General features: G+C 40.2%; 1 protein-coding gene across 4 annotated transcripts; it reads left to right on the forward strand.

Annotated features, from left to right (window-relative positions):
• Positions 1–4,492: 4,492 nt before the first annotated feature.
• LOC134068201 (protein max) lies at positions 4,493–13,238 on the forward strand. Of its 4 annotated transcripts, none has more exons than XM_062523783.1 (6): positions 4,493–4,653; positions 4,936–4,962; positions 7,739–7,846; positions 8,187–8,198; positions 8,519–8,657; positions 11,361–13,238. In XM_062523783.1, the coding sequence occupies exons 1-6, from the start codon at positions 4,618–4,620 to the stop codon at positions 11,546–11,548; spliced, it is 510 nt and encodes a 169-aa protein (XP_062379767.1). In that variant the 5' UTR covers positions 4,493–4,617; the 3' UTR covers positions 11,549–13,238. The 4 variants fall into 4 exon arrangements, with proteins under 4 accessions (XP_062379767.1, XP_062379769.1, XP_062379768.1 ...); XM_062523785.1 differs by having other exon boundaries at positions 8,534–8,657; XM_062523784.1 differs by lacking the exon at positions 8,187–8,198.
• Positions 13,239–13,362: the final 124 nt, after the last annotated feature.

Below are 13,362 nucleotides of genomic sequence, written 5' to 3' on the forward strand. Positions count from 1 at the left end.
GGGGGTGGGGGGGGCAGGATAAGTGCAAAAAGCATTTTGATGCTGTGTGGGAAGTCAAGCAGTCAAGAAGGGGATCAGCCAAGAAGCAATCAAGAAGAGTGCCCAGAAGTCATTTCTTATTATTCGTTTTTTTTTTATTCTTTACATTTTTGTCATATTCATTCATTCATTCATTCATTCATTCATTTATTAATTTATTCACTTTATCCTTTAATGTTCTGTGATAAAGCACTCTACAAATAAAATATTATTATTATTTTTATACTTTTCACTCTTTCTTGCACCTCAAACAGGAGTTAGTGTCGAGGAACTTACTCTAAGAGTGTCCTATTCTTTGACGGGGGACGTGGGAAAGGGCTACGGCATCAATAGTACACGACCGGGAACAGAATGGAATTGCCTCGGTGGCATCTCTCCTCCTGGCAACCGAGTACATGAGCTTCCCTGTGAAAGGACATTACATAATGGGGTGGCAGGATTGAGTGTGCCAGCTCCTCTGGTTCCTTTTGTGTGTGGCTCACAACAACACAAGTCTTTGTGATGCCTGAAAAATCTGTCCTGCCTCTTTCACCTGTAGAGACCCATCTGACTCTGAGCCGTGCCTTCAGAAATGCTCCGCCAGCAACAACAGTTTGTTTGTTTCTGTCTCTAAATGTGCTGAAGAAAATGTCACCTGTTCGGTCATACCTGTTGCGTAAAAGTATAAACCAAAGCAAAAGGCCAGCAAGAGTTTTACATACCCATACACGGCCGACCCCTTCAAGGTTGGTTGTGGGTGCCACACCTTACATCCACACATGAACTACATTAATAACAACACTAAAATGTGATTCCCAACTATATCTTTCAGAGTTATTTTGAAAATATAAAGCTGACAGGCTATCAGAAATCATTGAACTTTAGCCATTGCATTCATCAACACAAGGAGTTTTTCCTAGCCTAGAAATCTACTTCTTTTACAGCAATTGGCCCTAGCATTACTTTAACCATTTTTTGCAGGCTATAGCCTAATAGCGACTCTGCTAAAACTGCTTAGATTAAGCAAGTAACTCGGCAACTAAAGAAATACACGCATGGTATCTGAACGACACCATAACCCGTCCTACAAGGATACAAGGAGGTTTATTTGTCACTTGCATATGATAAAGAATGCAGTGAAATTGACCTGCTTATTATCGCCCTCTTACGTGTGCCACTTGATATTAATTTCTATACAAACTAAGATGGCGGATTCATAAAGAAACACAAGCATCCACACCTTAAGTGTATCTAAATGTGATTTGATTTGATTTTGCAGATGTTTAATATGTGGTTTCCAACTAATTTGATTTTCGATGGTGATTTTTCGATGGTGATTTTCCAAGGAATTTTATTTCAGAAACTCTTTCAATATCCACCCCATCTTAGACAAATTTAAGGACAGTTTATTATAATTAGATCATATTTTTAATTTAGCCTACACTCATTTCTTTTGTAATGTCATCTGGCAATTCCTTCAAATAATTTCCTGAACCAAAAATATTTGTGTCGTAAGCAAAAAGTTCTATTTTCAATACCTCAGATAAACATTGGCCCCAACACAGACCCCTGGGGGACACCACAGACAATGTCCAAACATGAAGAACAGCAATCCCCCAACTTCACAAACTGACGCCTATTTAGATTAATAGTGTCAAATGCTTTTTTTAGATCGATAAATACTCCTATTTCTAATATTTTTTTAAAACTGTGGTAGTAGGCGGAAATTAGCTATGTACCAAAAATGACATTTTACGTGACTCGAAGAGCTGTTAACAATGTATTGCATGTAGCCTACCTGCACTCCGCCTTTTGTCAATACAGAATAGCGAACAAACTAACTGTTGTTGACATTACACCAAAGATCCTTTAAGCTCCGCTTTAACCCGGTTACACCCTGAATCAACAGTAAATTAGCCTGTTGTTTGTGCTGCAAATAAAACTTCAATTAGCCTATTTCACAAGATGTCGCCACTGTGTAAACTAACTTCCTCTGGAACAGCTCAGTCTATAGGAAAGACAGAAACAGGAAGATGTTTTACCCTGCCAATTAAGGCATCATTAACATCAACTAGGCCAGACACCTGGACACTGTGAAATTGGCTCATTGATATAATTGCAATAAAGTACATTTTGAAATTGATATTACGGCTTTTTAAAAATGTAATTAAATGATCAAGCCTTGGACCAATACGCGGCACCCCTAAGCATGCGTCACGGCACCCACTTTGAAAACCTCGGTCTAGGGAGTGTCGCCACTCTGGACCTGATGAAACCTATGTATTGGTGCTACCTGTTCTTAACACAGGTGATTTCACTAATTAGCTGATCTTACCTTGCTTAAGCGTTGTGCTAATTAGAATTAGCTGATTAAGTGAATGGTTCAAGCAGAAATGTGGCAGGACTTTGACTTTCTGAAGCTGGACTTTTCTGCTTGTTACTACACACGGAAAAGAAGGGCAGGGCTTTAGGGATGTAAAGGCTAGACTGTTTATGGTGGATGTTAATTGACTAACTTATATGAAGCATTTCATTGATAGTTATGCACAAGCCAATATCAACATGACATCATGCCAACTGATTAAATATAACTTATGGCTTTAAGCCACGGTGTTGCCTGTAGGCAACATAGCCTATTTTGCCTTGTTGAAATAAAATGAGACATCCCTTAACTAAAGTAAATACCTTTTTAAGAACTGGACACCTCAATACTAACAAATGAAAATGCAAAATAATGGTCACATACCTCACAGGTGGCTATTTTGACCCTTCTTTCAGCACATGCACACGTTTGGCTGGGTATCATATTTTCACCCTAGAAAAGTGTGAATTTCACTAATTTCCCTCAAGTTTACATTCTTCAAAAACATTGACAACCTTCATTGACAAGCAAAGATGTGTTTTCAAGCATTTTGATGTATATAAAATAATCTGTATGGTGCCCACAGGCAACATTATACCGCAATACTTGATATAATCTAGGGGATGAAGAGTGTTTTTTTACCTCTTGTAATGCTTTTTGCTGCTGGTAATTTTAATAAATACATTTAAAATAATATACATGATGATTTGACCATATTATGGGTTGGTTATGATAGTGTTCCACAATGTTGCCTGTGGGTAACGGGTGAATATGATACTTTTTTTTGCAAAAAAATGAATAATATGATGGTGTAAAAACTACATAATTCTGTTTTCTAGGTCTTTGGCTAAATAAAAATATGTTTCTAAACAAATATTCCTTATTTATAGAAAGTGTAACATTTTCCATTATGGTACAATGTTGCCTACAGGCAACAGTTTTATAAAAATAAAATGAAATATTAATATTTTTAAATCTTCACAAATTTTGCTTGAGTGACTATTTCTAAGCAGGAAAAACATTACAAAAAAGTTGTTGCCCATTCAGATCATGATGCATACCATATGATTTGTGGTGCTTATAACGACTTTTTCATATATATATTTTGTATTAATCCTCAGTTTATATCAGTGTATCACTTGAGCTCTTTTGGGAATAACTGGAATTATCCCAGGGCTTCTAAGAAAACTCCTGCCTTTGGAATGCCCTGGCTTCACTCCAAAAGCATGTCTTTTGTTGTGGTCAAATCAGTCAGGTGATGCATGAGGACAAGGTTTCACGAGACTCAAGCATTTTCATTGCAGCTGTTTTTAAAAGGCTACATTTAAAATATGCAGTCCAAGACAGGTAGGCCTTTAATATGGTTTGAAATGACAGACATTAATTCTACGTTTCCCTTAAGACGTGGGTGGTAAAAAAAAAATAATAATAAAAAGTCTGTATCACATTAAATCAAGTCACCAAAACGTTTCTATTTCTAACAGCTGTGTGGTATCTGTGTAGTCGTGGTTCGCGTGATGCCCCCTGCTGTTTGTTCAAAGAATAGGTCCAACACAGAATTCATGTTAGGCTATTTGTTATCCATTTTGCTTACAGTAAGCATATATGTCCAATAACATATCAATAGAAATGCAAGCCTTTTATTAAAGCTAGCAATGTAGCCTAGACCAAGTGACCACATAACGCAAACTAATCATAAGCCTCGCTGTAGCTGTGGCTGCTTTAAATTAGGGTAGGCTATCATAAATCCACACGCGTTTTGGTCAAACTCAAACATCTTAAACATAATCCCTTTATACCAGATGGCACGACAGAGCACAGTTCATTGTTAAAAGTATACAGTATTTTTTTTAAAAACTGATCTCGGATCAGAGAATTGAAGCGGTTGTTTAGGGTTGTGGACCGTGGTGAGAGAGACAGTGGGCACTCCCTTTTAGTGTACGTCGCCTGGGCGTACCCTCAATAGACGCAAACATAGGAAATGTAGTTTTTAAGTGTTGACTACTCTATTTATTGGACGGTCATAAAACGTCATTGCCCATCTATCTCTGCGCTCCCACACATGCGCATTGGGTGTTGTAAATGTCCATGTGTAAGCGTATCACGTGTAGCGATTCCGTCGATCGTCATGTTTCTGCTGTAAAGACTTGCCAGTTTGCTTGGACGATAGGTTGTTTCGTTTCGCTTCAGTTTGTCTTTAGTCCATTCTTTATTTTTGTCCATTATTTTTCCAGAGAATGAGCGATAACGATGATATTGAAGTCGATAGTGATGTGAGTTGTAATTCTAGTTTGTACTGTTAATCAACTCAGTAATGTTAGTGATACAATTATGTTGGGCTTGAAATCTGATAAACATGTTTTCCTGAAATTTGCTTCTGGTCATTGGTTATGGGGAATCGTTAGCAATGCTAATATTGAGTTGAATTCTGTAGGCAAAGCTATATAGCAAGCTAATGTTAGCCAGCTTTGGCTGCTCTCGACATAACGACGTATTTGACGTTTTACTTTAGCTTGTATTGAGTTACACTAACGCTTCCCTTTCGTTTCTTGCAGGAAGATTCGTCGAGATACCATAATGTGGTACGTGATAGTTTTTTTGTAGCCGCTTTGAATGTTCACCTTTCTCTTCCACATCTCCATACTCCATAGTCCCTCATTACTACGAAATGCTTGGCCTTAGCCTAGTTCCTGCCTTATTATGCTAGGTGGCTATCTAGCTATGTTTCTCAAGGGTTTTAGCAACAAGGCGCTATTAATTCCCACACTAACGTTGGATTCATACTTAACTAGAATTGGTAGCTAAAATATGTCCCCTTCAATGTTAGCATGCGAGCTACCTCTAGTTGTATTTATATTTTTTACATTAGTTGTAGCTAGCTAGTGTCTGTTCTCAGAAGACAGTAGCCACCAAGCTATCTGATGTTGTTCTCGTAGGACTGATAGGGTTATGCAGATGGATACATACTCGTAACATGTAACACGAGTCACTTCGAAGAATTCTAAAATGTCCATCACCTGTGTGGTGCATAAATGAAGCGTATTCATCGGTAATATTTTATATGTCGCCAAGGAGTGCGCTGAAAATATTTACGCATGAAGGGTAATCCCATCCCATAAGGCTAAGCGCGCCCTATATTTAGCTGCGCTAAATTATCAATTTCCGCGAGATTATTACTATAGCTGACACCCTATAAAATGTTGCATTGGTATTGCATTGGGATTAGACTACTCAGTTTATTAACATGTTATAAGTGTAGCTATATTTCAGCTGTCACACATAACACTTGAATTTTGCAGGCGTTCAGATACCCTGTACGTCGAACCGCATTGACACTCATACTGGGAGAATAGTGCAATTGATTCTATGAAAAACATTAGCTAGCTTACATAAACAAGGCCTGCAGTGGAAGCTATGACTTTGGACAACCTCTGTGGACGTTCACTATCCCCTTGGCCTTGCACGATATTCACCACCATGTCATCCGAAGAAAAGTAGCAATTGCTTTCATGTTTGTTTTTAATAATTTGAAATGAAAACCTTTAGTGCTATGTTACAGAAACACAGACAGGTCTACTTTACATGTGTCTGTGAACGTTAAAAAATAAGACATTTCGCAAGTATTGATGCTAAATGCTGCCTTTTTGTTGTTGTTTGTTTTTACATAATAATTGATTGGCTCCTGCAACAGCTTTGTAAATGTGATTTTGTAAAAGCAACTTCTTGTAATCTAGGTCACTGTATGAATGTGGCAGTCTTATAATAATAATAATAATAATAATAATATTAGGAAGTTTACTAATATACAAGTTTAGCTTCCATCTGCATCACCAGAGATACTGTCTCTGCATTGTCTTACAGTTGTAAAACATATAGCCTATGAAATGTGAGCGCCATTTTCTGTCCAAAACTCTCAAATCAATGTGCCTCTTCACTCTCTTTAGCTTGATCACAAAACACAGTTGTCATGGAGAGGTCCGGGGGGTTGATGTGAGAGGCAATCCATGTTGTTTTACCTGAAGAGCCCATACTGAGGTTTCTCGTGCTATGCCACTTTGGTACTTGGTTTACTGACAAACTTGAGTAAGTTAACTCAGAGTAAGTGGTAAACCTCCTACAACAAGATCCCTATATGCCATTGTTTTGTTGGGAGAAGGAAGCCATACAGCTCTCCTATAAGGAGGTTTACCCCCTTAGTCTGAGTTAACTTAACCAGGTTTGTCACTAAACCATGTACTTGGAATACCCCCCAGGAGTGTTTGTGCTGGGCCATGTGAACCTCTGGGACATGCCTGTCCGTGTCCAGCCTCTATTGTCTAGTACAGTCTTTCTCAAAGTGTGGTCCACAAGCAATATTTGTCATATTGAGCCAACTATTTAGGTTAGATTAGATTAGATTAAATTAGATTAGATTAGAAGTCTTTATTGTCCACTACTGTGGAAATTCATCTTTGGCCCCACAACATATAGCACACACAAGCAAGACTACACAACAGGTACAACATAAAACAAACACAGACAGAGACTACACATAAAGTACAACATAAGGCAAACAAAGACTACACAGCTAGTACAACATAAAGCAAACACAGACAAAGACTCCACAGCAGGTATAACAAAAAGCAAACACAAACCAAGATAGATTACACAGCAAGTACAACATATAGCACAAACAAGTCTGCACAACAAGTCTGGTTATGTCTTGAATTTTCCCCTTGGGGATCAATAAAGTATCTCTATCTATCTATCTATCTATCTATCTATCTATCTATCTATGTATGAGTAGCTTACTAGTAGCATGACTAGTATCAAATTGCCAAGGCAGGGGCAATTAAAAGATCAAATGAATCCTCCATCACCCCAAGGAAGGTGCAAAGGCTTGATGAAAATGGTTCAGCAAGTTTTGTGTAATATTGTATTGAAGTAGGCCTTTTTTTTAGATTATTATTCTTGTTCTTATTTATTTTTATTATTTTATTCTATTGCTGGTAGCTTAATGCTGGCATCACTGTATATATTCACTTTGGACAAAAGCGTCAGTTAAGAACCATAACTATTACCATGTAATTTTTGAAGAATAGGTATTTTTGACTAATTCTAACATGGAAGCGTTCCTCGTGCCATGCTAGTAGCATGTGTTTGCACTAGTTGTGAGTTTGAGTAGTTGGTTACAAAGATGAAAAAACTGAGACCTCTATGAAGTGAAGCAACTGATTTGCCTGCTGGCAAGTGATCATTGCAGCCCTGTGTTTTCCTTTCCAGCTCTGTGGATTTTTTATTTTTTTTTGGGGGGGGGGGTCGTTACGTGTGTTTGTTGAGTTTGACCCAGTTAATGGTGTGTGATATGCTGGTCCTCAGGCAGACAAGCGGGCACATCACAATGCGCTGGAGCGTAAACGCAGGGACCATATCAAAGACAGCTTCCACAGTCTCCGGGACTCCGTGCCTGCGCTCCAAGGAGAGAAGGTGTGTCCCTTTACACTGCTCTCAGTTATTGTTGTTTTTTAAGTGGCGTCTTTTTTGACGTTCCCTGAAATTCGAATGTCTATCTGTAGTCTGTAAACTGGTGAATTCTCCTTGGGAATTCTGCCAGAGTCACAGTGTGTAATGTGTATAACAGGAGTTTGTTTACTGTTACATTGTAATGCCAAATCACTGACATAATGATTGTAAATGATCTCTGTAAAACTCCGATCTAAGGATCATACTTTAACTGCTTAGCTGCATTATGTACTGTAGGTCATGTGTCTATTTGTTGGTAGATAGTAGATGCAGCTGCTGTAATTCTATTCTTTTATTCTTTCAGTGCCATGTGTCGGTAATTATACATTTATTTGTTTTATTGCTCTCGTTAATAGTCTGTGATGGCTCTGTCTCAAGTAAATGCTGTAAGGTCTGAGACTATGGTCAGTATTCATAACCACATAATATGCCAATGTGCAAATGTCATGTGATTCTGTTTATTACCAATGTTGATAATGTGTTGTTATCAGTGATGCACTGATAACGGTGCTGTGCTGTAAAGTTACAGAGAAAATGCATCATTTAGCTAGCAGTAGTTTCCTGTATGTGTGCATGTATTTGTCACATTTTGTAACCTTACTTGAGATTTTGAGTGGTACAATTTGCTGCTGACAGCACTCTGTGAAACAGGCTTCCCGAGCACAGATCCTGGACAAGGCAACGGAGTATATCCAGTACATGAGGCGAAAAAACCACACACACCAGCAGGACATTGACGACCTGAAGAGGCAGAACGCTCTGCTGGAGCAACAGGGTGAGTCTTGGGGTGCCTGAGCAGGGTGGGGTGGAGCAGGGCAGGGGCATCAAGAGCCTTCACTGCACATCCTTCATCGGGCAACCTACTGTCCCACCGGTGTGACAAGAATGTTGTGAAATGAACGTTCTAAAGAACATCTGCATTTGTCAAATGCAACAAGGGGTGCGTTCGTAAATTGCTCTCCGAGCGCTCCGAGCACACTCTGAAACTTTTTTAACCGTTCGTAAATTCAGATTGTGGTTGGAATGATCGTTCGTTTATTCAGAGCGTCACACTCTCGGAGCGCCCAGAGCGTACTCTGGGCACTCCAGCTGAAAGGACAGAGTAGCAGAGTGTGACGTCACATCAGTCAGCTAGTAACGAATCTAGTTCTAGTTACCTATGTAACGTTAACAGGTTAGCAATAGCATTTTAGTGCTAGTGCTAGAACAGGGGTATTCAATTAAAATTCAAAGAGGTCCAGTTACTAAAATGTCCTCCCGGCAAAGGTCCGAATCTTAAATTGTCACTGAAAATAGTGTAGGCTACCCTGAAGTTAATAAAATCAATAACGCATGTACATTTCTAGGCCTATTTAATTTATTGTTACATTTCAAGTGTTTTCAAAGTAATATGCTTGTAACATACCAAAAAATCTTAACTTGAATGGTACTTGAATGCAAAACAATACTGTAGTTGTCTTTACTAGGCCTACATTTCAAGAAAGACAGACAGACACTGAATTTATTCTGAATAGAATAAATATAAAGTGCAAAATAACTTTGAGCAGCCTGAACTTAGGGCCTATTTCAAGCAGCCTAGGCCTAATGTAAAACATTCCGAATCTTTTGAATAAAATAAAAGTGGATCTTTAAGAAAAGAAAAAAAGACCTTTGCATACTGCGTTCTAGTATCCTCTGCTAATAGTTCAGATGTTCTTGAATCTTGTTGTTGAAGCTGACAATGGGATCTGTAAAGTTTCTGCAGCCGCATTAAGCACTCATTCACAGCTGCTGTCCCATCGCTAAATGCTCTCGTGTTGCATCAAAATCCACGCAATCTTTAACGAACACTAATTTGCCTGTACATGCATGCGTGATCACACGAGTAGACCTGTCATAGTGTGCTTTCAATTTGATAATTATTATCCTACCTCCGCCGAGGAAAGTAATGTTTTCATCGGGGTTTGCGTTTGTTTGTCTGTTTGTTAGCTCTCGGAGTGCTTTTCAAGTTTTACTTGCCCTCACTGCGGACTTCTGCGTGTACCTTTCCTCTAACGACCCGTGTTTGATCTCAGTGACGCACGCTAACGTCGCCACAGTTTCACAGCGCATATTCACAGCAGCACGAACGTATTGGTCCGTCCGTCCATTCATCTTTAAAAGTTCGGTTTTCACCATCATTTTTGAGCAAGCCATTTTCTCTCATCTCCTCTCTCTCCCGCTAGGCCTATTCTCTGTTGCTGAAAGGTAAACAATCGAGTTGATTGGCTTGGCTACGGACGATGCTCTTTGATAATATAGGCTGACAATTTCAACGGGTCCGGACAGCACCGTCACTGGGTCCGGACCCGGACCGCGGTCCGCCATTTGGTGATGCCTGTGCTAGAAGAACGTTTCCAAGTTGACATTACAGCGTTGCTCATCAAGATTATGTAGACGGTTTAAATAACTGCTCTCACATTGTTCTTCATCATCACTGTCAAGGAAGCTCTTGCATCAGTGGAATTGAGTTTTGAATAATACATAAACCCTGTTTCAAAAGTGCCATAGTGGCGTCCATATTGTAAACATAAACACAAATAATCGTTCGTAAATTCACTGGGAGTTAGAATGCTCTCTTTTTCGAACTTCAGAGCGTTATTCTATTTTTCAGAGTGTCAGATTGAATTTACGAACGCACCCAAGGTAATTTCAGAACCTTGCATTGTTGCGGAACTAAATTTTTAGAATGTTTTAAAACTTTCCTCCTGAAAAGGAACCCATCCAAACAGACACATTCACCCAGGCTGTGTATGCAAAGGAAAATTATGCTTGGGGCATGGTGGTGTTCTATAGGCTTGGAGAGGGTGAGGTTATACCACCACCATTCATTTGAATTGCTGATGGTAGGCTAGCCACCTCAGCCCAGGAGATACCGCGGCCATTGCAGACATTGTTAAAAATGTCGTCCAATAGATGCTCACTTCTGGCGTCATATCTACGAAAAGAATATTGGTTACAGATGGCCTCAAAAGTATGCCGTCTTTGCGGATTGGTTGACATTCCTTGCTCACAACGTTCCTTATTTCAGGATGGCGACACCATTGAATATGTGTCTGACTTCACACGTTTACTGGAATGTATACGCATATACTGTACACATACGCATATTAAAGAGTACTAGTATACTTATTTTGTGTTTAGTTTGCAGTCAAAACCTTACTGGTGGGAAACCAAGTACAGTATTAGCTGTTGCATGTTATTGCTAAGCTTCAAATGATTCGTACTAGTTCAAGTTTCTTGTGTACTCATAAATAAGGACTTGGCAGTTGATATCATCTTAGTGAGCTCATTCATGAGTAGTGTGTGTCGTGCTCTTTATTTTCGCCATTGGCTCATTGTCAAATGGAGTCATGGAAATCTGAGGTAGCCAGACTGGTGACTAGCTGATGCTTACATGGGGTGTGTTGGGATGTCTTCACGTGTGTTTATAATGGTGTGTGTGTGTGTGTGTCTATAGTGCGAGCACTGGAGAAGGCAAAGGGTAATGCCCAGTTCCAGTCGTCCTACTCCTCCAGTGACAGCAGCCTGTACACCAACCGCAAGGGCGGGGCCGTGTCCGCCTTCGACGGGGGCTCCGACTCCAGTTCCGAGTCTGAGGAAGAGGAGCCCCCGAACAGGAAGAAGCTGCGCGCAGAGCCCAGTTAGACCCGCCTCTCCCACACACTCCCACTCTTGCTCCCACACTCTCATCAAATCAGTGCGGAGGGACGCAACCAGAGACTCTCCAGTCAAACCCCACCCCACCCCACACCTGTTCTCTGTCGTCTTTAGCATCGTCTTCCTCCCTCCCATCCACCACCCCCCCCCCCCCCCCCCCTTCAGGCTGGGAGAGTCCTTGCTCTCGGGGGTTCCTGAGGTCATCACTGCAGGCATCCTAACCCTCACAGCGCCCTCTTCTGGACCAGATCAGCGGGTTTGGACGGGGGTCTCTGGTCCGATCCAGCCAGCTACTGTCTGGGAAACCTTTTTATTTTCATTTTGTTTTTTTTTTTTCTTCTCTCTCTCTATCTTTCTCTCTTTCTTTCTCTCTCTCTCTCTCTCTCTCTCTCTCTCTCTCTCTCTCTCTTGTGACGTCCCTCCGGTCATCACAAGTCTGACTCAGAAAACAAGCCACTCCTTGAGTGAGGCAGCTCCGACTTTCAAACGCCTTTTTCGCAAAACCTCACCCCGCGTCGCCAGGACGACCTCGAAGGAAGTGTGGAGGAAGGAGAGGGAAGTGAGCACACAGCTTTAGCTAAGCTTCGTTACCCACCCACCCCTTTGCCCCCAACCCCCCCGGCCCCGCACCCAGCCCCGCCTCACCCCTGCAAGTACGCGGAGCACCATTAGCCCTAAAGCATGGGGGGAGATCGTCCTGCAGGACAGCTTACCTTTTTAAATATTTCTACTTTTCCACTCAAGAGAAAAAAAAGAATGTGAATTTTCTTTTGGGAGGGGATGATGGTATGTATGTGTGTGTGTGTGTGTGTGTGCACACGCGTGCGTGCTTGCGTGAGTGTATGTGTGTTTGTGTTACCTGCCTTGACCGGTATAGTTGGCTTAAGATTCTCCCCTCTAAAACTGTTTTGTTGCAACGTATATTTTAAGTCTTCTTGAAATGAGTTTGTGTCCTGGTAGTCAAACTGTTGTTGTTTGCCTGAGATTATCAATTAGAAATAGATGAAAACAACGCTTTTGTGAAGTATTTCTTTTTCCTAAATTGGATTAGGCACAAAACAAAAAAAAAAACAAAAAACAAAACACAAAATCAAAACAAAACAAACAAAAAAAAACAATTAGGGATTTTGGGTTGATGTGCACTCGCCAGTCAGCTGTGAAGACTTAAGATCTTGAATAGACGCGGTAACCGGCTGCTAGGTTCTGGAGCTGGATCGGAGCGGGTTTGTTCCAGAACCTCTTGTGGTCTGGACCCGCTCACAGTACCAGTGTAGTTTGAGGATGTAAAGTATAAATACAAGTGTCTGTCGTTTTCCTTCCCAAATGGATATTGAATGTTACACAAAGCAGTTAAAGGTAGTAACCTTTTTATTTTTATTACAACAAAAGTCCATATCGATGTGTAGTGAAATACACTGTATACTCCTCCATGTTATCTATAATACCAACCGAACCTTCCCAGGAAATACTTGCCTGTCTGGGGAATGTTTGTTTTTTGTTTTTTTTTCCTTTTTTTTTCATTTAAAAAGAAATAATTAGTGTGTACGAAATACTAGGTAATTGTTTGATTCCATTCCATGGAAAATACAGGTATGTTGTACATACTGCCAACAATTGTCTTGCAAGTTGAGGCATACCTTTACTACGAAACTATAAATAAAACTATTTTATCCTTTTATGACGTCTGATTTCTGTTTACTAAAGGTATGATGGAAGATTAAATTGAAGGCTGTTGCAGACTTGGAGTAATAATTTCACATCATAGATGCACTTTATAGTTTTACTCAGTTGCTTTAGTGCAT

The sequence above is a fragment of the Sardina pilchardus genome, chromosome 20, assembly GCF_963854185.1.
Source record: "Sardina pilchardus chromosome 20, fSarPil1.1, whole genome shotgun sequence".
Lineage (NCBI taxonomy): Eukaryota > Metazoa > Chordata > Actinopteri > Clupeiformes > Clupeidae > Sardina > Sardina pilchardus.

Coding starts and splice junctions, on each gene's coding strand:
- LOC134068201 (XM_062523783.1), top strand. CDS start 4,618: ATGAGCGATAACGATGATATTGAAGTCGATAGTGAT. Junction 4,654..4,935: donor ATATTGAAGTCGATAGTGAT/GTGAGTTGTAAT, acceptor CGTTTCTTGCAG/GAAGATTCGTCGAGATACCA. Junction 8,658..11,360: donor CGCTCTGCTGGAGCAACAGG/GTGAGTCTTGGG, acceptor GTGTGTCTATAG/TGCGAGCACTGGAGAAGGCA.